The sequence below is a fragment of the Protopterus annectens genome, chromosome 2.part0 (genome assembly GCF_019279795.1).
Source record: "Protopterus annectens isolate FY-2018-M chromosome 2.part0, PAN1.0, whole genome shotgun sequence".
Classification (NCBI taxonomy): Eukaryota; Metazoa; Chordata; order Ceratodontiformes; family Protopteridae; genus Protopterus; species Protopterus annectens.
This window is the reverse complement of record NC_056728.1, coordinates 93,295,934-93,319,001: the sequence shown is the minus strand read 5'-3', so window position 1 is coordinate 93,319,001 and position 23,068 is coordinate 93,295,934. Positions and strand designations below refer to the sequence as shown.

Below are 23,068 nucleotides of genomic sequence, written 5' to 3'. Positions count from 1 at the left end.
GCTGTTCACAGGCACAGAACACTAACCTAGGGAGGTGCCGCCAGTGAAAACACTGTATTAGGGCTTACAAATGGACTTGGCCAGACAGCATAGTACCTAACTATGAACCTATGAAGCTATTACATGTCCTTTGTGCATGGATAATTGAGTAACTCTTCCATTTCAATTAGCTATCATGCTGTTACACTGTCTGGTGACTACAAGACATATGTATCCTGTTATTGTGTATTGTACATTCCAATACACATACCTTATGTTTGCATAATATACCAGTCATGCTATGTAAAATATTTGACTTATCTACCTACAATACTGTACTTTTCACATTTTTTAAACCATATCCCATAATGCAAAGCATAATTGCACAGCAGGACCACCTTAGGCATGTTATTCTCATTATACGCCCATACATATGCCTACTGTTACAGTATATCAGCATAAACTATCCCTTGTTATGGCACGTACTTGTTGGACAAACCCTACAACCAACAGCGGCTGGAGTGGAATTGTTATGTTTAAAGCCCTTATGTAGCATCCCTTGTGGTGTATGAGGTGTTTACCTTGTGGCCCACAGCAGTACACACAATTTCTACAAGCATTACTATGCTCAACAAGACATCACTACATAATACATTTTCCCACTGTCTGCATTGCGTACACTTTCATTAATACAGAACAGGCACTACATACACTAACATACTGAGTGTTCTACATACCTTCTTAGTAGTCCGAGTATACGGTAATATCTGTGTTACTCCTTGCCTCTTTAAACGATTCAATGGTATGAGCATACGGTTTGAATGTATGTCAAGCCATCATTTTATACGTGGATACCTGTAACATGTGGTATCCTGCCACCAATTGGTGTTCCAGAGTAAATTATTACATGCACATCAGCTGTGCAGCTACTCCATTGGCCAATTACATGGCAACAGTGGTGTATAATTGAATACTCCACTTGGGCATTGTCCTTTTGCCCTACCTTCGAGGGAGATGGTCTGGATGTATTGTATTGTGATGAATTGCAACAGCTATATGGAGAGACACAGATACTTTGAATTCATGTCCCCTGTGGATTGTGTGTGATGGCTAGAGTAAATAGTTCTACATGTGAGTGTAGCTGTTATCTCAACCGTCTGATACGAGACTATTGCAAACAAAACCTGTAACATCGGCGTCTGTTCCATTGTACAACAGCAACGATTTCACATGGCGCCATTACAAGTGTGTCTCTCACAAGGTATGTTAACACTTCTTCAGATGTCATTGAGTGAGTGGATGTTTGTGATGTTATTACAGTCTATATTGCAATTGTTTTGGGTGTAGGGGAGATGTAGGTGGGTGTACATAGCAGATAAAGGTTTGTGGGGACTGCATTTATACATATTCCATATGTGTGTGGGGGCCCCTTCCCTAATTGAAGACCTGTCATTTAGTAGACTAATACTATGGTTATTGCAGGCTTATTCATTAAACCATTGTTAATTGGTTCCTATATAGCATGCAGGTGATGTTGATCCTTCAATCCCTCCGAAATACATTGATATGTACTGAACTGTTGCTACATGAAAGCTGTCTTGTGTATTTCTGTCACAAATATTTGCACTCATTGCAGTTGTGTTGGTGACTCAAACTCTTTGGCTTGGGTTGCCACCTTTTCAAATGCCCATACTGGGACATTTGCAGGGCACACATCAGGGATTAGAGGCCGACACAAACTCACTGTCAGTACAAAGAAGAGAACTTACTTTTACCCTAAATAAAACCTTATTCTTGTAGCACTGTAGTTGCTTATTATGTTTCTTGTACAATTTATGTATTTGAGAGACAGAAATAACTATTTAATGCAACTATTACTTAATATATGGGACATCATTATGTCCTACAATCTCGGTACATTTGCCCTTTTAATATTTGTTGTCAGGACACAACTGGCCAAAGAGGGACTGTCCCTCTCAAAGTGGGACAGGTGGTAACCGTATGCCTAAGGCTGGCTATGACCACAGCTACTGTAATAATGTAGCTCTGAGTTAGCACAAACAGACCCACGATGCAAACACACACACACACACACACACACACACACACACACACACACACATTACAGTCCCACGGAAACACACACCGCACTCTCAACATGCACTTACACACACTACAGCAATCAGAACCACACTTAAACACAGTACCTACCTGGCCGCAGCACCGGCAGCAATAACTAAATGTCCCTTAATATCATGATAATATTACCCGCGGTTATACTGTTCCAGTACTGTGGTCTTTCAGTCTTTAAGCCTCGTGATTACTCGTGTCGGTATGTAAAGCATTCAGTAGTTGGCAGTATCCTATTAATTTGTACCTCCATGGTTGTGTACAAGTCATTAACCTGTCTATATATTCGTAGATATATGTTTTTTCGTATATATCGACATACATCTCTCTATCACCCTTTCTATTCCTATGATATATATATATATATATATATATATATATATATATATATATATATATATATATAGACAGGCAGAGGGAGAGAGAGTGTACACACCTTTTGTTGGGCACATGGCGGTGTATTCTGTTTGCTGAACTCCACCCTTTTGTGTTTTAACCTGTCACAATACATACCTGCCGTTGGTACATCTCGGGTAGCTTAGTGGTAGGTGATTGTGTGCATGGTTGCGTGTTCTACTCCTGCCAGTGGTCGTTTTACCTCTCAGAGCAGGCACTGTTAGTGCAAGGGTGAATAATGCTGGTTTCACCTGTTCTGGACATCTTTGACCATGATCTGCGCGGAATTCGACAAAGCTTAGACCTGTTTTGCGCATATCCGTGTAGTCATGTTTAAACGACGCTTACCGTCACTTGCCGCAGCATAAACCCACTAACATGTGCTTACACGTGCTCTAATGACCTACATCCAACATCCATTATTCGTGCCATCGGGATTACGTAACCGACCTTGCCAGTGGTCGTTTTACCTCTCAGAGCAGGCACTGTTAGTACAAGGGTGAATAATGCTGGTTTCTCCTGTTCTGGACATCTTTGACCGTGATCTGTGTGGAATTCGGCAAAGCTTAGACCTGTTTTGTGCATATCCATGTAGTCATGTTTAAACAACACCACAAGGAACAAGCAAGCCAGGAACAGCAACCCAGAAGAGACAACCTCTTGATGGAAACAGCCACAAAAGAATACTTCCAGACAGCGAACTCCACAAAGCAGATTTATTACATAAACACCACACAGTAAATAAAACGTTTTCGTCAATGGTACAACTTCTTCAGATAAAAACATTCAGTAGTGTTCCTGCTTTTATACATCACCTAATTAGTAAATTAATGCAATAATTGAACAATTACTACAGAACAGTTCTTAAAGAAGAAACACTGCTGAAATACATTTTAAACCACCAAGAATACCTAAAATTGTGTATGTATATATTATATAGTAAAACTACACACAAATTTCTGCTTTTTACTTTTAAAACAAAAACCCATATTTATAATGAATTTACAATAAATACAGTTGGGAATATGTAATACATTAATAAAGCACATTAAACAAATAGCAGAGCTAAAATTTCAAACTCTCATACCTCAATGCAACCATGACATGAAATTAAACTAGATTTAAATTAATATCTTGAATCAATAAAAAACTTTATTTACAATATTATAACTAAATAATATAAAACATATATAATGAATTTCTCATTACCTAATATTTATAATATAAAAATAAATTGCAAATAAAATCTCAATCCTATAAATGTTCAGCTCTTAATTTTAAATAAGGCATAATAGAGATGGATTCATTCAATCCTGGAAATTTGTTTGCTTGCAACAAAATCTGCCAATAAGTTTCTTTGTGGGAAAGACGTTCTGCCCAATTGCCGCCCCTCTTACATTTAACAACTGCTTCCAACACAAAAAATTTAAAAGATGCAGCCTCACATACCACGGCATGTCTATATAGTGCATTGATAGTGCACTTTTTCTGTATTTCATATACATGCTCGTAGATGCGTCTCTTAAGTTGCCTTTCTGTTTTACCAACATAGAATGCTTGGCAACAAACACATATAGCCAAGTAAACTATGCCAGTAGAATTGCAGTTGTAAAAATGGTGGGACCAAATTCTCCTGTTCCTACTCTCCAAATATATGACCTCCTGATTTATAACATACTTGCACTGTGGACATCTATCACAACGAAATGTACCTTTTCTACGCTGTTCAAGATGGTTTAGATTATTGTTCTGCTCCAAAATTCTCTTAATATTTAAACCCTTTCTGTATACAAATTTACAGGACAGATCTTTTAAATTGTTTAAATCAGTGAAGTCCACGAAGGATTTTAATTCTTTTTGGACAATGCTTCTAATATCCCCCACATCTGAACTTTGCTCTATAACAAACATCTGACTAGAGCCAAATGTATTAGAAGGACTACAGGTAGAGTCCGTAATACACACTGTTTTTTCTTTGCCCAAGATAGGACCAAATCTAGTACCCCTAGCTAACTGAACCTCTTCCCTAACTGAAGTAATCAATGTTATAGGGTAACCCCTGGCTAAAAATAGAGACGTGAGCTTATCACTCTCTTGATGGAAATTGAGGTCTTTCGAGGTCATACGGGAAACCCTAAGAAATTGACCTTTAAGAATAGACCTCTTCTGAAATTGTGGGTGAGAACTATTGTAATGTAAATAACTATTAGAGAAGCTCGGCTTCCTATAAACACATGAACTGAAGCCATCCTCTTCTTTCACCAGGGTAACGTCCAAATAATTGACCTGTTCTGTTGATATAGTATAAGTAAACTGCAAAAAGTTGGTTGTAGAATGTAAATAGATAACAAATTCTTCAATAGACTGCCTCGGGCCTGTCCAAAATATACATATATCATCCAGAAACCTAGTGTAATGTATCCAATACTTAGAAAACTCACAGTTAAGGACAAATTTTTTCTCCCATACTGCCAATATCATGTCGGCATAGGTAGGGGCACAGTTAGCTCCCATGGAGACACCCGAGGTCTGCTGGAAATATTCTCCATCAAAGTAAATGTAATTATAGTTCAAAACCAGGTCCAATAATGCCAAAATCAAATGAACATCGTTGTTAGTAACCCCCTGACACTCCCAAAGAGCCTCCTCAATCCATTTCAGACCTGTTGTGTGTGGAATCACAGAAAACAGGTCAACCACATCAATGGTAACAAAGATTAAATCAGACCTAAAAAGATCATTGGTTATACCCCGTAGAAATTGCCATGAATCCTTGAGTAGCTGATCTTGTTTCCCCCATAGCTGTTTTAATTTCCAATCCAAAAATTTGGAAAGGTTATGGGTTTTAGAGCCCTGAGCTGCAACAATAGGTCTAAAAGGGGGGTCATGGATGTTTTTATGTATTTTAGGCACACCAAAGACAGTGGGTATTCTGGGGTGGGGGTTGTCCAAGAATGTAAAAAGGTCAAATTCAATTACATCCTGATCCAAAAGGTCTTTAAGTGCCAAATCAATTTGTTTATATGAGAGACGCACTTCATTGAGTGAAACAGTAGTATATTTCTTGGTGTCCTGCAAGATATTATACATCTTAGCCTCATACAAGATGGAATCCATAACAACGGTGCCTCCACCCTTATCAGGTTCCATAACTCTTAACAATGGGTTGTCACTTAATTCAGTCAAGAGATCATCTTCAGCCTGGTTAAGGTTAGAAACTAATGGTGTTCTCCTCTTACTACCACAAATCTGTTGTTCGATCTTATTTTCCAAATTTTTTAGTTGCAAGTGTAATGGTGGGTTGTATGTGCTAGATTTCTTAAGCATCAAACCCTGCCCCATATTGGTAGACCCGAACAAGTTCTGTAAATTCAATTTACGTATGAAAAGTTTCACATCAAGAATGGTGTTAACCAAGTTCCTGCCCCTACTAGGAACAAATTTGAAACCCTTGGTAAACAAGGAAAACCATACTTCGTTGATAACAGCACTACTATAGTTATATATATGATAACCATTCAAAGTGTGCATAGTATGATCACCAATTCCTGTAACCTCAATAGAACCAACATTTACCAATCCCGCTGGTGATTCCTCCTCCACCCACTGGTTTGTACCCCTCCCGTCTGACGGGGGGATCGATGCCCCAAAAAATGGTCATTCAACTGTTGATTGTGTGGTTGATTACGGAGACGCTCAGATCTCCTAGGCAAGGGGTCGTCAGCAGTCTCATCTGCAGAGTTGAAAGCTACATCAGGGGGAGGGGGACAGGGTGGAGAGAAGGGCTCTTGAACAGGAGACTGAATTTCATATACACCTGCAGTATCTCTAGAGGTCAGTGAAGGCAGAAACCCACCCCTGGCCTGAGGTGGATTAGGATATTGCCTGCCTTCCTGATACTCCTTGATATCCCTGTACAACTTCCTATGTTTACGTTTCATCACAATATCACATTGTTTGTCAACTTGCCTTCTAATATCATAATATTTCTGTTTCTCAGCATCAAGAGTAAACATCAAGTCAGAGGTCACATTGGCATTTAACTTTATAATATCTTTGTGCAAACTGTTAATTTCAAAATCATTCCTCTTAATAATGGCTTTTACTATCCCAAAGCCACATTCATCAAACACTTGAATTAAATCATTGTGAAACTCACTCCCAGTAACAACATGGTTGGGGTATTTATGAACCCTTAAACCTTTAGGTACAATATTTTTATGTAAACATTCCTTTAAATACAAATTGTCAATTTCAAGAGTTTTGTACCTGTATAAAGCATGCTCAAGCTGGTGCATGCTATCAGAAAAGGAAACAGTCCCCATAGCGTTACTGTCATTTTGTTCATCAAATTGAAAATTGGGTTTGCGATTTACCCATTCATTAAAAGTAGATACAGGAGGTAAAACAAGCCCTTGAGCATTAGGGCTAGAAGAATTGTTTAATTCCGCCTTTCCGGAATCCCGAAGCACCGCTGGAGTGTTCAAAAAGTTACTGTCTGTACCTGCTGGTACGTTAGAAGAACGACCCTGTCCATTCGGACCATCTCGCGAACCAGCAACTGCTGGTTTGGTGGAAAGCAACTTTAATATCTCTCGCTGTTCAGCGAGAAGCGCCTGAACGCCATGCCCCAAAGGAGTTAATAACTGTACCAGTAACGTAAGCTGTCCCGTGAGTTGGCTGGAATCAGCTGAATTAGACTGCATTCCCTCCTCCAGATTAGCGCCAAAAGTGCTGGGAGCTGAATCACCGGAACCTGCCATAGAACAAACCAAGCCAACAGGAACAGCAAAACAACCGACTCCACAAGGAACAAGCAAGCCAGGAACAGCAACCCAGAAGAGCCAACCTCTCGATGGAAACAGCCACAAAAGAATACTTCCAGACAGCGAACTCCACAAAGCAGATTTATTACATAAATAATTTATTAGGCACTGTTAGTACAAGGGTGAATAATGCTGGTTTCTCCTGTTCTGGACATCTTTGACCATGATCTGCGCGGAATTCGGCAAAGCTTAGACCTGTTTTGCGCATATCCATGTAGTCATGTTTAAACAACACTTACCGTCACTTGCCGCAGCATAAACCCACTAATATGCTTACATGTGCTCTAATGACCTACATCCAACATCCATTATTCGTGCCATCGGGATTACATAACGGACCTTGCAGGATGTGGAACCGGGTACATACATGACACAGTCAGTGGCTTTACCACTTGGTCATCTGGTGTTTGTACAGGTGTTAGTGCTATAGCTGTTCCTCCATACTGCAGTCAGATGTGTAACTCAGTTAGTTTACATATGGATGATACCAATTCATGGTATGCCCAAGTGATGTTTAATGGATGTGCTCCAGCATTGGGAATCTATGTCAGAATGAGCCACACACTGTAATATGCTACACTTGACACAACCATAACTGGAGTATGCTGGGGTGGCAGATACCTGTCATGGGTACTCCCCATGCTTTGGCACTACATCCCTGATTACATTATATGGAGGCCCTCATTAACACACCGGGGAATCCATGCAGAGCAGGTGGGGAACAGTGGTTACACACGTGGATCCTGCAATTGGCTCTGTTCCACAGAGGGACAGTTGGTTGATCGATGGGGTGGCGATAGCAGACACATTTTGCCTAGGTTGCTGAATGGCCTCTGACAATCGGGCATGTACCTACCGATGTACCTAGAAACCTATACATACAGTATCAACATATGATGTTAGCTTAGTTTTCTGTTCAGGTGTTGACTTTCCTTGTTCCAGTAGCTGTTGTGTGTGCAATAGTTGAGGGCTGCCTATGTAGGATTCACACAGTAGGCCACCTATACATTACAATTTGCAGGTGGTCGTGTGTGTGTGCCATCCATTTTACGGTGTGTGCAGGTGGAGAAGTGTGTCAGTCTGTAGGGGCCTACACTGTCGGTGTATGTGCTATACGTTCCCTCTTTGCTAAGGCGTGGGCATATTGGGCACACCTCCGTCTGCCTACTGGGGTTGGTACAGGTTGTTCATGGTCTGAATCCCTCTGTGCCTGTGATGGCCTTGGCAATTGCGGTGGGCTGTGAGGGCCTTCACCATTATGTCCCTGCTGCAGCTGTATCCACAGGATCATATTATGTAGCATGACACATACTATGAAGATGTGGGCACACATGCCTGGAGAGTACTGCAAGGCTCCACCAGATATGTCCAAGCAACGGAACCGTGATTTCAGCATCCCAAACACACGCTCTATGATGATTCTGGTTTGTGCGTGTGCCTCATTATGGCATTCTTGCATGGGTGTGTGTGCATTTCTGATGGGAGTCATCATCCACGGCTCCAGTGCATAGCCAGCATCCCCCACAAGGTGGCCACATGGGATGTCCCCCCTAACAAATACCTAATACAGCTGTGAGGCATGCCAGATGTGGGAGTCATGGTAGCTTCCAGGGCTGCCAGCACACACGCCCGTGATAATGCCCTGGGCATTGCACATGACCTGGCAGTTGATGAAGTGGTATCCCTTGCAGTTTATGTAGCGCCTACCGTAGTCTCCAGGTGGTGACTTGATATGTATGTGCGTGCAGTCTATTGCACCCAGTACCTCCAGGTAGTGTGCCACATGGTGGAAGAGATGCATATTACTGGCCAACTCCTCCTGAGTTCGGGGGAAGTATATATGCTCACTGGCATGTGATAACATAGCATCCAGGAACTGGTGGAGTACCCTGGATGCTGATGCCTGCGAGATCCCCATGATATCTCCAGTTGGCCTTTGAAAGGTACCTGTGGCTAGTATTCTCAAGCTTACATATACCTTCATGTCCACAAGGATGGGTTCCCCTCTGTTGTTTCTAGATCTCAGGCATGGCTGGCACAGCTCAACTATTTGCTGTATGATGTCCCTGTCCACCCTGTAATGCTCTACTATCTCCAGATCATGTAGCCCCTGGTAGGTTACCATTGGTCTGAACACTCTTCTCCTCCTCCGGGGCCTGAGGTGGTTGTCAGCATCATCCTTCACAACACCTTCAGTCTCCAACACATGCTGATGAATCACAGCTATGGCAGCTCCCAACAAGTACATTGTAAAAGTTCCCCGTCTGTTTACACTGATGGTGCAGTGTTTGGGAATACACAAGTGTGTGTGAGGTGCCTTCACACTTTATAATATTGTACTTTGAACACTGATGATGTCATAGGGTGTGTATGTACATTCGGAGCTGCAGGGTATCTTGTGTTTTACCACAGATACTGCTATTGTGCTGCCTTTGGTGTTGAATTACATTTAGCTGCCGTGGATTACCTCTTGCCCTTGCCTCAACTTTTCTTAACAATTCCCCTCCCATTGTCTGGCATGCATCCAGCAGCCTGCTTTCTTGTTTTGTACTTTCCCAAACCAGGATTGTCTTGCGAAATGTGTTCTATTGCTGATCTACTGCAGGTTTGCTTTGCTCGGCGGTTACAGTTCTCTTTTCTTTGCAATCCAACACCTCCCCATCCTGTTCTGCAGGTTGCTGCTAGCAGCCTTGTTAGTTGGTGTCAATGGCCCACTGTGAGTTAATAGGTGTTAATTGCTCAGTTGTACTCCAATTACCCTACTGTGGCATTTCCTTATTGTCTTCCCCTAAACTTCCTTTTTGGGCTGGGGTGTGCGGCGTGTGAGTCCGCTTACCGGGTTTTGGGCATGTTTTCATCCACGTACACATGCGCTTTCGGGCACCATGTGTGCTCTCAGCTGAGCAAAGCTATACCTACATCCACGCCTCTGTCCTGCGGCTTTGCTTAGCAATGGGCAGCCTGGATTTGCATTGTTCCAATGTGCTTACAGCTGCAGTGGCACACCCCACTGCTGATGTCATGTATTCCTCCAGACCACTCCTCGGTGTTGTAGCGCTGTGCCGTATTGTACATCCTTAGGCCGGCGGGACATTTGCGATTCACTATTACTTGCCTCATTTGCATGGCATTGACTACTAATTCATAGTTACTGCACCGAACACTGTCACAGACCCTTAGCAACCCTTACAGCTTGGTTGTGATGTAGCATGCATACCATTGACTATTATGGTGATATCATGATCTGTGTTACATTGCTATTTTATGACATTTGTATATATTTTCCTTGTGTTCCCATTTGCGCACACATGTCCTACAGTTGTACTTTGCGTTACTGTGGCCATGACATTAAATGTTATTTTTTTATATGTTGTGCATCTTTTCTTATGCCATTGGCTGTATATTTAGCAATTGGCATATGTTAACTTTGTAATACATGAGTCTGGTCCACTTCCAAGACTCCAATGCTCTGTTTGTCAACATTTAAACCATTTTGTTTTGGTTTACATTTCTGTAAGCTTAAGCTACACCTATGCCACTTCATGAATCGCCATGTACCTTCATTTGCATGCTGCAGTACTGCGCATGGGGTGATTTGCATACCTACGCTGGAAGCTGCACAGATCTGGCGTACGCTGGTAGTGCACGTGGAATTGGATTGTACCTGAATCGCTCGGTGGCCATATTTGTTATTATACCACCTATGCTACGCCTGTGCCTGGCGCAAGCTTCATGAATCCCGGGGAATATCTTAGAAGTTTTTTTTATCTGGTTCAAATTATCTGAACAGTTTGATTATCTGAACTACCCTAGGTCCCAATTAGTTCAGATAATCGACTCTCTACTGTAGCATATCTTTAAGACGATGCAGTGGAACGAGTATAACATGTTTTTTTGGCATGTCAGATAACAGCAGAACAAAAGAAATGAAGTTATTGGAAAAGGACTTACTTGCCTGATTTACAGCAAGGTCATGAACTCATAGGTTGGTAGCACTACCTAGGATACTTGGTCAATTCTAGAATTGACAGCACCAGTCCTAGACCTTACCCAATTGTCCCACTCTGAAAACAGTTTCAGATTAATTCGCCCTTCATCTAGACTCTATAAAAAAAGTTTCCAAAATCAAATGGGTAAGGAAAACACATTCAGAGGCCAAATTGTTATTTCTCTTTCCCTCATGCACCATGTCATTTTATTTTCCAGATGTCCCTCCCTCTCAAAAGCAAGTGGCAGGGATGGAGCTGGTTCCTTAACAAAAATGTCATTCACGTGTCCCACCAAAAAAAAGGCTCATGGTATTATCCCAGATAATCTTTTTGGTAGAAGAGAAATCTAATTACATTGGGCCCATTCTAGAGCTCAATAAGCTAAATGTGCTTCTCCCCAAAAAACCTTTGAAATGGACAAAGTGTTGTGCATCTTGTTTATCCTTTTAGAAGGAGACAGGATGCCATCTTTGGACCTTGAATATGTCTCCACTTTTAGACAGATGGGTCTATATTATGTTATCGAAGAATCTCTTCTTTGAACACATAATAATCGACACATATACAGCGAATGCTGTAAACTGCGAATGGCCATGTCCTCTGATTTTTTCCTTGGGGAAAAAATTCAGTTGGCCGTTATTGGGAATTGCCCTTTTCTTCAATGTAGAACAATCTCAGAGTTGGTATATTTAGTCAGGGTGGATGTAGGGGGGTACAGCCCCCACATAGGGGGTGTGGGGGGCAAAGCCCCCCACTTAATTAGTGTTTTAAAGTTTGTTTTTTATTTTATGGCCATGTGAATTTTGGGTCTATATTAGATCATTGAAATGGCAGAATTTCGAATGATCTAATATCGAACCCAATATCACGAATGCTAAAACAGCGAAGCTGCACAAAACCAAATTCTTTCCTAGGGAAATAATTCGGTTGGCCGTTGTGGCTTCACTGTTTTCAGTGATGTGGTGGAAAGTTACAGGTTGGGTTAAGGTAAGTGTGTGATTGTGCGGACGTTCGGGTTAGGGCATGGGTTGGGTGAGTTAGGGTTAGGGCGTGGGTCAGGTAAGTGTGTGATTGTGACAGAATTTGGGGTTAGGGCAGGTTAAGTGAGTTAGGGTAAGGGTGCGGGTGAGGTGAATGTGCGATAGTGATGGACCTTAGGGTTAGGGTCTGGGTTAAGGTAAGTGGATAGATAGTAGTGTATGTACAGTACAGTGCAGGGTTAGATGTAACTTTTAAGATTATGTGTGTGGATTGCTGCTTTTTAGTGTGCTTGTGGTGTGTGTGTGTTTCTCGGAACAGCAAATTTTTTCCCTGGGAAGAAATTTGCTGTTTTGAGGTTTCGATATTGTTAGGGTTCAGGTTTTGCAGTTTGACATTACAGCATTCGATAATGAGCCATTTCGATGATGTGATATAGACCCGTGAAATTTTTCCTTAGGAAAAATTTGAGGATGTGGCAGTTTGCAGTTTACAGCATTCTCTGTATACGTGTCAATTTTTATGTGTTCGAAGAAGAGATTCTTTGATCACATAATATAGACCCAGACAGAAAACTAGTTAAGGTCAGGAGATTTCTATGTTTTGGGATAAGAAGCAGTCATTATCAACTCCAGGCTTTCTCCTTTGTTCTTTCCTCAGTACACAGCATACTCATCAAGTGCATGTCATCAGGAGCAGCCCAACTACGTTTGCATGGACTTACATTTTGTGTTATCTGGATGATTTGCTTTTCACTGCACCATATCCGGATAATCTGGTTCAGAGAAGGGAGTCTTTGTTCAGACTGTTTTCTTCCCTAGCAGCCACAGTTAGCCTAGCAAAATCCCATTTATACCTAATTCAGGAACTGATGTTTAGGCTGTGCAATTTGGGCTTAACTATCTATTGGATCTTCTTAACAAACAACAGGATTTTTTCCCTCAAGCAAGTGCAATACACTTGTCTCACTGAGTTCTATTACAGATTCATCTTAAAGTTTGTGGCCTCATGGAGACGTCTTTCTTCATCATTACTCATATCACTTTTCACAAAACCGTCTCTTATTGGACTTTCTGGATCAAAGGTCACCATATTCTGACTCATTTTTTCCATCCCAGGCAGATATAAAAGCTTGTCAATCCCACCTGATATGGAAGTTAGATCTAGCAAATCTCCATTCAGGGAATCTGTTACAACTTCAGACTCTTCAGGCTACATTTGCTGTAGATGCTTCCACTGTAGGGTGGGAAAGGACATCAAAGTGAGTAGACAATCCTGTGTACATGAATGTCTTAAGAATCTTGTCTGTATATTATTGATTTGAAACTGGGGTAAGTTCTTCTGTCTCTTTTTGACCATTCAGGAATCTCTCCAGAAATACGGTAGTGTTGTGGTCCATCGACAAGCAGGGCAGAATACACTCCTACCAACTTTGCCAATAAGCAGTGATGGAATGTAAGAGGGCCATCAGCTGAAACTTATTAGTTTTGATGCATATTCCTGGGGAGACTAATTCTATGTCAGACAGGCTCACACATTGACTTCTGATGATTTTCTGACTCTCCTATGGCCATTCTGCATCAAACAGAATCTTTCACCTCCGGAATATAGCATAATGCAATCTCTTCGCGTCTCCAGTGAACACCAAATGTCTTAGCTTCTCTTTCCTGATTCTTCATCTGGGAGGTTAGTCTTGAGAGGATCTCACCCAGCAATGGCCAGACGTAATTCCTTTACGCTTTCCCACATTTTTCTAAATGATGATAAGATTCATTCAGAAAACAAAGCTTGTCAAAGCCAAGGTCCATCAGCTCTTTTTGTCCCAGACAGACCTGGTTCTTTCTTCTGAATGCTTTTTTTCTTCAGAAGTTCATCTGACTACATCCTTGCAGGACACCTCTTTCTCAACTTCCAGACAAGCTGTGTCCAAACTTTCATTCTCTGAGGTTGACAGTCTGGCTTTTCCAATTTCTTTGTTCTGTGATAGTCCTTGAAAGGAAGTAATAATGGAAACCACTATCTACCCAGAAAACTTACTAGACAAATGGAACCATTTTTTCTTCTCTTTAGGTACTAAGTGAAGGTACACACTTCTTTTTGACCTATACCATTGCTTCATTTGACAGCTGTTTCTAGATTTTGTTTTGGTTTAGACCTTGCTGTCTTTTTGGCCACCTTTGCTTACCTTCCAGCTGACTGCTTGCTGCTCCCTATGGGTGCCCCTATAGCTGTACTTGTTTTTTGTGTCCCCAGTACATTGCCCAGGGCTAGGAGCACTCCATTTGTCAAGCTGGGAAGGGGAAGGGGAAGTGGCACAGACCAGAGCAGCCAGCAGCATCACATATGCTATCCTGAGCTGGCCAGAGATTATGTCATCATTCACATGGCCATACATAATGCCAGTTAGCTGGCTCAAGTCTCCCTTCTATGCCATATTGCAACAGCAATCTGCCTGTTAATTACCACACTGAACACATTACTGAGAATGTGCCATATCATTGTCACAAACCCCTCTCTTCAGGTATGGGTGAGCTAGGAAAAAAACACTGCATCCCACCCCCTTTCTGGCTCCTCCAGTAACCTAAACTCTAATCAAACTTATGTCACATGGATTATAATTAGGGCTCCATCCATGTATGCCATGGAGCTAGGGGTGGTAAATAGATTCTTCCTTGTATAGATGTGGAAAGACAGCTTAGTTTTGAAACATCAGAAACAGGTCTGTCTGCAAGAATAACCAATTATTTGCTTTCTTTACTAAGTCAAATCAGGCAGGGCAGTTGCTAAACACAGATCTTCCAGATGGATAGCAAAAGGAATGGATTTCTGTCACAAAAAATATGCAAAGCCTCTGCCTGATACTCCCAGGGCACAAGCCACTAGAACAATGGAGGCCTATATCACCTTATACCTTGTTCCATAATTCCACTTTAGGTGACATTTTTGCAGCTGTGATTTGGATTTTCCTGAACATTGGCGCAAGCCAGAGCAAGCTGGACATACTTTCAGGAGCTAGGACTTTTTTCAGGGCTGCTATCATCAAGGCCATGTTCCAATAAGGTTGGCCAGCAAGTAGGATTAACAAAGAATTCTGCATTAAAATTTACCAAAGATGAACTTCTGCTTATCAGATACACAAATTACATACTTAGGGTAATGACAGATCTGAAGCAAACTGGTAACATACCCTCCCTCTGTCTCACAGCTTTTTTTCTCTTCTCCTCTGTGTTTTAGTTCTTTCTCCTGCTTCACATGGATTACAGAAGTGGTAATGAGACATATGTGGTGAATGATTGGAAGAAAAGGTAATTGGCAGCACTGAAGAGTTTTAGCTGCTGAGAAGTCTTAATGCCTGTTGCATCAGTCTCAGTGCTGCCAAAGATGCAACTTCTTAAGTAAATATAAATAAAATACTAAAGACAATGCAGGGAATTTGCCAGATTCCTTTAATGGATTAAAGAAAAACAGATAGCGTATGGCTTTCGTCTCGTACAAAAAAAACTTCTTCAGAACCAACCACATCTTATGACATCACTTCCTTATATAACATCAAATAACACGTGACCCATAAAAATATCAGATTCAAAGTGCTTCCAGAAAATTAAGAATAAAATTATTACATGAACTAATTTAAATAAATAAATAAAAAAAAAACTTTTTATCAAAATCAGTTTGTCTTCCATAGATACCCAGAATGATATGAATTAAGTTTCAAAATACATCCTATAGAGGAACAAGTCCATAGGAGGTTACTAGGCTAATGGCCCTAGGGCCTTTACAAGCCTAGCCATGTTATACCCATGTTCCTTAATTGACCTTAGTTAGATGGTCATTATTAACAGAGCGAGTCTATGATCAGCACTGATGGCCCCTGTCTATGAAGGACATAGGTACCATCCCCAGAGTGAATTTACTGTCTCCCATCCAATTGCCTAGGTTGCACTTGAATAGGGTTATTGAGGAGCTCTGCTTCATGTGAATTGGGAGTTTATTCCAGAAGAGTATCAATCTCTGGGAGATATATCTGTCTCTCCAGCGTGTTCCATTAATGTCACAGGCTAGGTTGAAATCCCTGGAGCAAGTGACTCTTGCCCCATTTGGTTTGCAGATGTATAGCATTTCCATTAGGGTAGGGTCAGAGACTGCTTTGTATGCCAGCCACAAGTTGCCTGTCAACTGCCTGTAGGATACATAGTACAGTGATAGAGCTTTCAGTCTTTCCATGTAGGCCATGTTTTGGAAGCCCTGAATTTTCCTGGTGAGAAACATCTGCAGTCTCTCCAGCTTCTGCAGGTGTCTGGTGAGGTGCATGCAAAAGGGAGTGTTGTACTCTATTAGTGGTCTGATGAGGACCGAGGAGTTATAACATCTTTAGTCTTGGATGCAATGCCCTTACCTATGAAATGCGATGGTCATTTAACCCAGGAACATTTTCAGAATTAGCTCATAACTGCCAAGATCATCAACAAGCTTCAAGATATTCACTGAAAACCCCACCTACAGAATTAGCATCCACTTTTTCAAGACAAAGAAAGAAAAAATTATGATCCAAGTGTCCTTCAATATGTCTCAATACTATATTACATTTAAGTTTTATTTTTCCTTATGTCATAAATATGTTCACATATTTGTTCTTCGATTGAACTTCCCTCCAGTAAACAATTCCATAAAAAGCTATGAAAGCCTTGGAAGCTTCTAGTATATAGGGGCATTGATTTCACCTATAACAGTTATATGCACCAGTGCTATTTCTCCCAGATGACCTATAATAATGGTGCTGTTAAAAATAGTTTTTCAAACTTTTCCCTTTTTAAAAACCACCCTAGGCTTATCCCCTACCCCTTAGAGCATTTATTTTCATGCCCAGAAATATACCAGTTCTTATTTAGAACTTCTCTAATATTCAGTGTCAATTCAACAGTAAAAGTCATCATCATGGTTTGGGTGTATATTTTTCCCACATCACTTGGTTTCCCATTAGGTTGTCCTTTTGTTTGATATAAAAGCACTAAAACCATTTTTTTTTATTTAATCCATTAAAGGAGATTGTCGAGTTCCATGCAGCACCCTCTGTATTTTACATGTAACTTCTTCTTCCAGATTTGTTTTTATCTTAGGTACAAAACATTTATTTATCACACCAAGGACAGAAACAGTGTACATCCAGAATAATGGGTGGATTGCCATCAACCATCCTGTTATACACAGGGGATCAAGAAAGGATGAGGAAGAGGCAGTATATGGGAAACCTGTAACTGAAAGATTAAATGGTTTTCCTTTTCCTGTTTTTGGATTGTACAAGTACAAACTGTGAATGGCAACCCAAACATAAATGCCCTCAACAACCACATAGTCCGGTGCAATTTTGACCTAACATCATTACAGGATCTTGATTCCTATATTTTTCAAATATATTTATCATTGTGGATGACGCATTATAACATCTACAAGGAGATTCATCTAGAGCATGCCGCATTAAAATGGCATGCACAACCAATGTGACAATGAACAGGATCACTCTTCTGGAATCATCTATAGCTTGGGGGTCTGATAATAAGGGATTCTATTTTTTTTTTTTTGCTTGTTTACATACTTTGATGAGATAAATAGTTATCTAGGCTAGGGGCAATACCTTGCTCTAAGTGTAAAGTGCTTTGGAGTTGGACTCCTTGTCTTTTCTGATAAGAAGTTGGCTGTCAGATGGTCTTTAAAACATATATAAAGAACACATAATTTATAAGCTGGTTGTTTCTATTTTAAATTAGAAATATAAGAATAGTGATGCCCTGGCCATATTTCCCCTAGTAGTAAAATACCACGTTGAGTCTCCCATGAAAAGAGGCCACTTGCCTACTGGAACTAACACAGTCAACAAAGATTAAGTAAAATCAATAAATAAATAAAAATAAAGAATGGATGTTTTACTAAATTTTGTGGAGTTTATACGATGATATTTTTCCAAAAAGAAAATTAATCTGACAAAGCTGTTGCTTTAAAGCATGTCAAAAAAGTGGTTAATGTTTTTTCAAAGAAAAGAAATGCATTCATTTCCTTTGTAAAGCATATTGGGAACTTTGGAGACTTACTGTAAAATGTGCATTACATCAGACCAAGGGACTTCATTACTGCTTCAACACTAGTTGCTATTCATATATTGTGAATTCATGTGTAGTTGTATCTGAAATGTACCTAGCAAAGACTGTATTGCATTTATATTTAGATGTTAAGCGTTTGCTATAAACACCTCTTATTTTCATCTTAATATTTATATTTTAAAATGAATTTTGACCTATCAGAGAGGGATATATCTTGCTTTTGCTTTTATTGTAATCAGCATTTAAAACATAATTAGAAAGATGACCTCAATAAAATAGGAACTCTGCTATGGCATTTGGTTCAAGAGGTAATAAACCATATCTGGCATCGTAGGACAAATAAAATTCCTTGATGGAGATTGGAGAGCATGCATACACTAACAATTTTTAGGAAAGTACTACTTGACTTTTTTTTCTGAAGTATTAATGAAATAATGTCTATGTTATTACAGGTGAAAACCATTATTAAAAGTGGGCATCTTCTGACAGTCATCAAAATGGATGATGCAGGGGATGAAACTGTGAGTGATGCCATCTCCCTTGCATTATTCAAAGGTAACAACCATATTTGTAAATGCTAACCCTCTCATTGATTGTTTTAATTGTTTCAGTCTAAGATACATGAAATGTGCAACATCTACTATCTATGTATGTTAATAAGTTCCTGTGAATGAAAGCTAGCTTTATGCAGAAGGTTTCTACAGTCAGTTTTATTGGATAGCTTAGTATAAGTTTATCATTAGTTTTTATTAGTAACATCAGAAAAGATGACCACATGCTTATGATTGCATAAGATCAGATATCATGTAATCATTTGCTACTTACCAATATTTTATGAAGTCTTTAATTTCCATTTACTATACCCATACTAAACTGTAGTCTATTACTCATATTATCTGAAAAAGCCATTCGCTTTCTTAAACAATATGGCTTGTTCGCATTTCATTACATAAATTCTTGCTTATGCTGGGGCTGTGACTGCCCTACTGCGGTTGTTGACTTCTGATAATAATACTTTCAATTGAACAAGAAATAATTTTGTTTAAGAACCATTTTTATGAATAGGAAATTATTATTAATTTCTATATCTGAATGTAGGGTGAATTTAGCCAGCATCTGTCTTAGTGTATTAAATCTACCATCATAAGTATAACAAAATGGAGCAAAGCTGTTTCTAGGGTAACCAAGATAAGAGACTGCCCAAAGTGTTCCTTCCCTAATAATGACAGAAAATGTAGGATTCTTTAATATGCATTTTTATAATTTAATAAACTTTCTTGGTTTATAATCAGCACCATTAGATATAAGTTCTGTTAGACAGTCAAAGCTGGAAGCTATAGGCCTCATAACTGAATATTTTAGGTCTTTATAAATTTTGGATTGCTATATACAAAATAGCACTCTACACATTGGATGTGACGTTATGATTCAAAACAGATTCCTCAAATGACTTATAATATGATTAAAACTGTAAAAAGCATTATCTGGAACTTCTGCGTATGTATCTTTCTATCTGACAATACTGTAACTCTGATTTATCAGCTTTTGATTACAGTTCAGTCATTTAAGCTGAAGTTTATATTATTTACTGCATACATTTCTTTTTTGTAAAATTAAAACTTTTATATGAGTGATTCATAGCATACATTCTAATTGCATTTCCACGTACCGTTTCAAAGCTCATCATAATTGGATGTTCAAAGGGTGTGATTTTTTTTTTAATTATCATTACCAGCATTGCATTACACCCTTTAAACATCCTTCCTAAACTTACCTTTCTGGTAAAGACATATTGTTGCATTACTGAGACACCCATTTCTGCTTGTTGTACAACTACAAAGGATAGTTTCCTTTAAGAACATTTTCATTTTTATTAAGTACATAATAAGGCTGAAAAAAGAACTAATTTGAGTAGATCACCTCTGTAGATCAATGTGTGTGTGTGTGTGTGTGTGTGTGTGTGTGTGTGTGTGTGTGTGTGTGTGTGTGTGTGTGTGTGTGTGTGTGTGTGTTTGTGTGTGTGTGTATGTGTATGTATGTACCTTTAAGAAGCTACTCAAGGGTTTGCAGAAGTGTATAAATACTGAGCACATGCAAGTCTGACTGCCATTTTGTAGTTAGTTACTGAGGTGTAAGCATGCATGTATGTATGTAAGGTCTGTCTGTTAACTAGTTCATTCATACTTTAAGATGCTGCTAGCCATCATGATGTGTTTCTATATATTAAAGCATCTAAACAAATCCTCCACCTGCTTGTCATTAATGTTAGAGAAGGTCGAGTGAAATTGTGCCAGAAGTGGCATGTCTAAAGGGCATGGAGTCAGAAATGGCATATCAAAAGGGTGTGAAGTTAGAGGTGACATGACTAAAATGATTTAAGACACTTGCTTAGAACTGGAAGAATTTAGACAAATGAATCATCCCTAAAATGTACAAACTTCGCAAAACAGGTCAGTAACGAATTTCAGATATGAAAACTTGCTCAGCACTATTTGTTTTTCGTAAAATATGAAACGGGGCATACAGAATGTTCTAAATGATATTTGCATAAACTGATATGTATGATATTGATAAAAATATTTGCATTACTACAGAAAATGTTTGAAATAAAGTCCAAATTGATAAGTCGAATAAAATAAAGGGAAAAGGCCGCATTTTCGCAAAGTATGTATTTTCGTATTAAGCAAAGATATCCAAGTTTTCAGCAATGCATAAAGTTTTCACATGTTTGTGCAGTATTACAATAAAGCTATTTTACAAAGTACAGCCATTACAGAGCATATTTCACAAAGTACAGTATTTTGAAAAGTTTATTGTGCATTTGAATGTTATTACAAGCTCACAGATCAGTTTATTTGTAAATAATTATAGGGGGCATATTTTCAGTGTGTTTGTGTACATTTTGTGGCATGGCAGATGGATTTTGAAAACTCAGTGCACTTGCATTTGAAAGTAATATTGCTGAGAACTAGAGAGTATTTAAGCAAGAGTATGACATTTTCATACAGGCTGCATTTTCCGATAAAGATCCATACAAAGGCATTTATTCTGCTTAATGTTGCTGTGTCAGAAGCTATAGAAAGGGATTGTTCATTTGTGTATGCACCTGCTGTCTATATAGGAGAGGGAGAAAACCATCATATTGTTGTACTGGCTGAGTCAAGGGAGGACCCTGAGTGCATAAAACATAAATTTAGTGAAATGTGTAATCCCCAGACAAATGTTACAATGGAAAAGCATTTATTTTACACAAGGGATCAAAAGCTTGGTGAAACTTTTGCAACATATATAACTGACCTGAGAAATAAGGCTAAAACATGCAGATTTGGTGACTTAAGGGATGAGTTGATAAAGGACAGACTTGTGTGTGGGATTAAGGATGATGCTGTGAGAAAGATTTTGCTTTGTAACAGTGATTTAACTTTGAATAAGGCGATTGAGATTTGTCAGACATACAAGCTCACAGAAAAGCACACAAATATGCTTACAAATGAGAGCAGCTCTAGAAGGCACAGTGACAAAGCTCATGTTGATAGTATGTAGCACGTATGTACCAGAAACAGGCCCAAGCACATGGCAGCTACTGTAACCCCTGCAGCACTCACTGGTAAACCCCAGAGCTTTCAAGCAAATTCCAGAGTTTGCACAGTCTCAGTGAAGCATAAGAGTGAGTTAGCAAATGCAAAGCACGGGCCTCAACCTAGTTTCATTGCCAACTGTCGTAACTGTGGTGGAAGCCATGAATCGAAAAGGGAGAAAGGTTTAGCTTTTGGTCAACATTGCCACAAATGCAATAAGTGGAATAATTTCAAAAGGTTTTATAAATCAAAAGTCCCACATTCTTTTATTAAAAGGGAACATTTTAAGAAATCAGTTGATCAATTAGAAAGCTGCAACCCTACTCTTCATGTTGATTGTGTGTTAGTGCTTCATGAAACAGTCAATACAGTAGACTTCAGGGCAAAGAATGAAGTATTTTGCACTGTTTGGATAAATGACAAACCCACAGAGCTCAAAGTTGATACAGGTTCCAAGTGCAATGTGATGTCAGAAGAAACATTTGCTAGAGTGTGTCATGGTGACAGGCTTGATTTAGCAAGGTGTGTGAAGCTTGTTGCTTATGGAGGTAAAGAAATTCTGACTGAAGTCTCAGTAGTGCTTTCATGTTACTCTGCTGGAAGAAGCTATGACTTCTTATTTTATGTGGTCAAAAGGCACGCCCAGTCATTATTAGGGCTCAGAGACAGTTTGAAAATGGGACTGCTTTCATTTAATAAGGAAGTCCACCATGTTTGCTTAAAAGACCACTACTCTAATTTTGCCCAGCACGTTTTTTTCTACATATGCTGATCTGTTCGAAGATAAACTAGCCAAACTTCCAGTTGTGTACTCCATGAAGTTAGACCTAGAGGTCAGTCCAGTTGTCAGACCAGCACGTAAAGTTCCAATAGCCATGCAGGACAGAGTCAAAGCCGAGTTAGATAAGGTGTGATTGGTCCAGTTCTAACTCCAACTGAATGGGTATCTTTGATGATGGTAGCTCATAAGAAAAGCTCAGATGACATCAGAATATGTATTGACCGACAAGGTTTGAACAAAGCACTAAAAAGACCTCATCATCCAATGTTCACAGTCGAAGAAGTCACAGCCGTGATGCTAAATGCCACTATTTCTT

At 39.6% G+C, this 23,068-nt stretch overlaps 1 protein-coding gene across 1 annotated transcript in view; it reads left to right on the top strand.

Moving 5' to 3' along the window:
* TRPM8 (transient receptor potential cation channel subfamily M member 8) overlaps positions 1 to 23,068 on the top strand; it is an 820,991-nt gene that overhangs the window by 246,884 nt on the left and 551,039 nt on the right. The window contains 1 exon segment of the mRNA XM_044060289.1: positions 18,846 to 18,948. Within this exon segment, the coding sequence (XP_043916224.1) occupies positions 18,846 to 18,948 (103 nt within the window).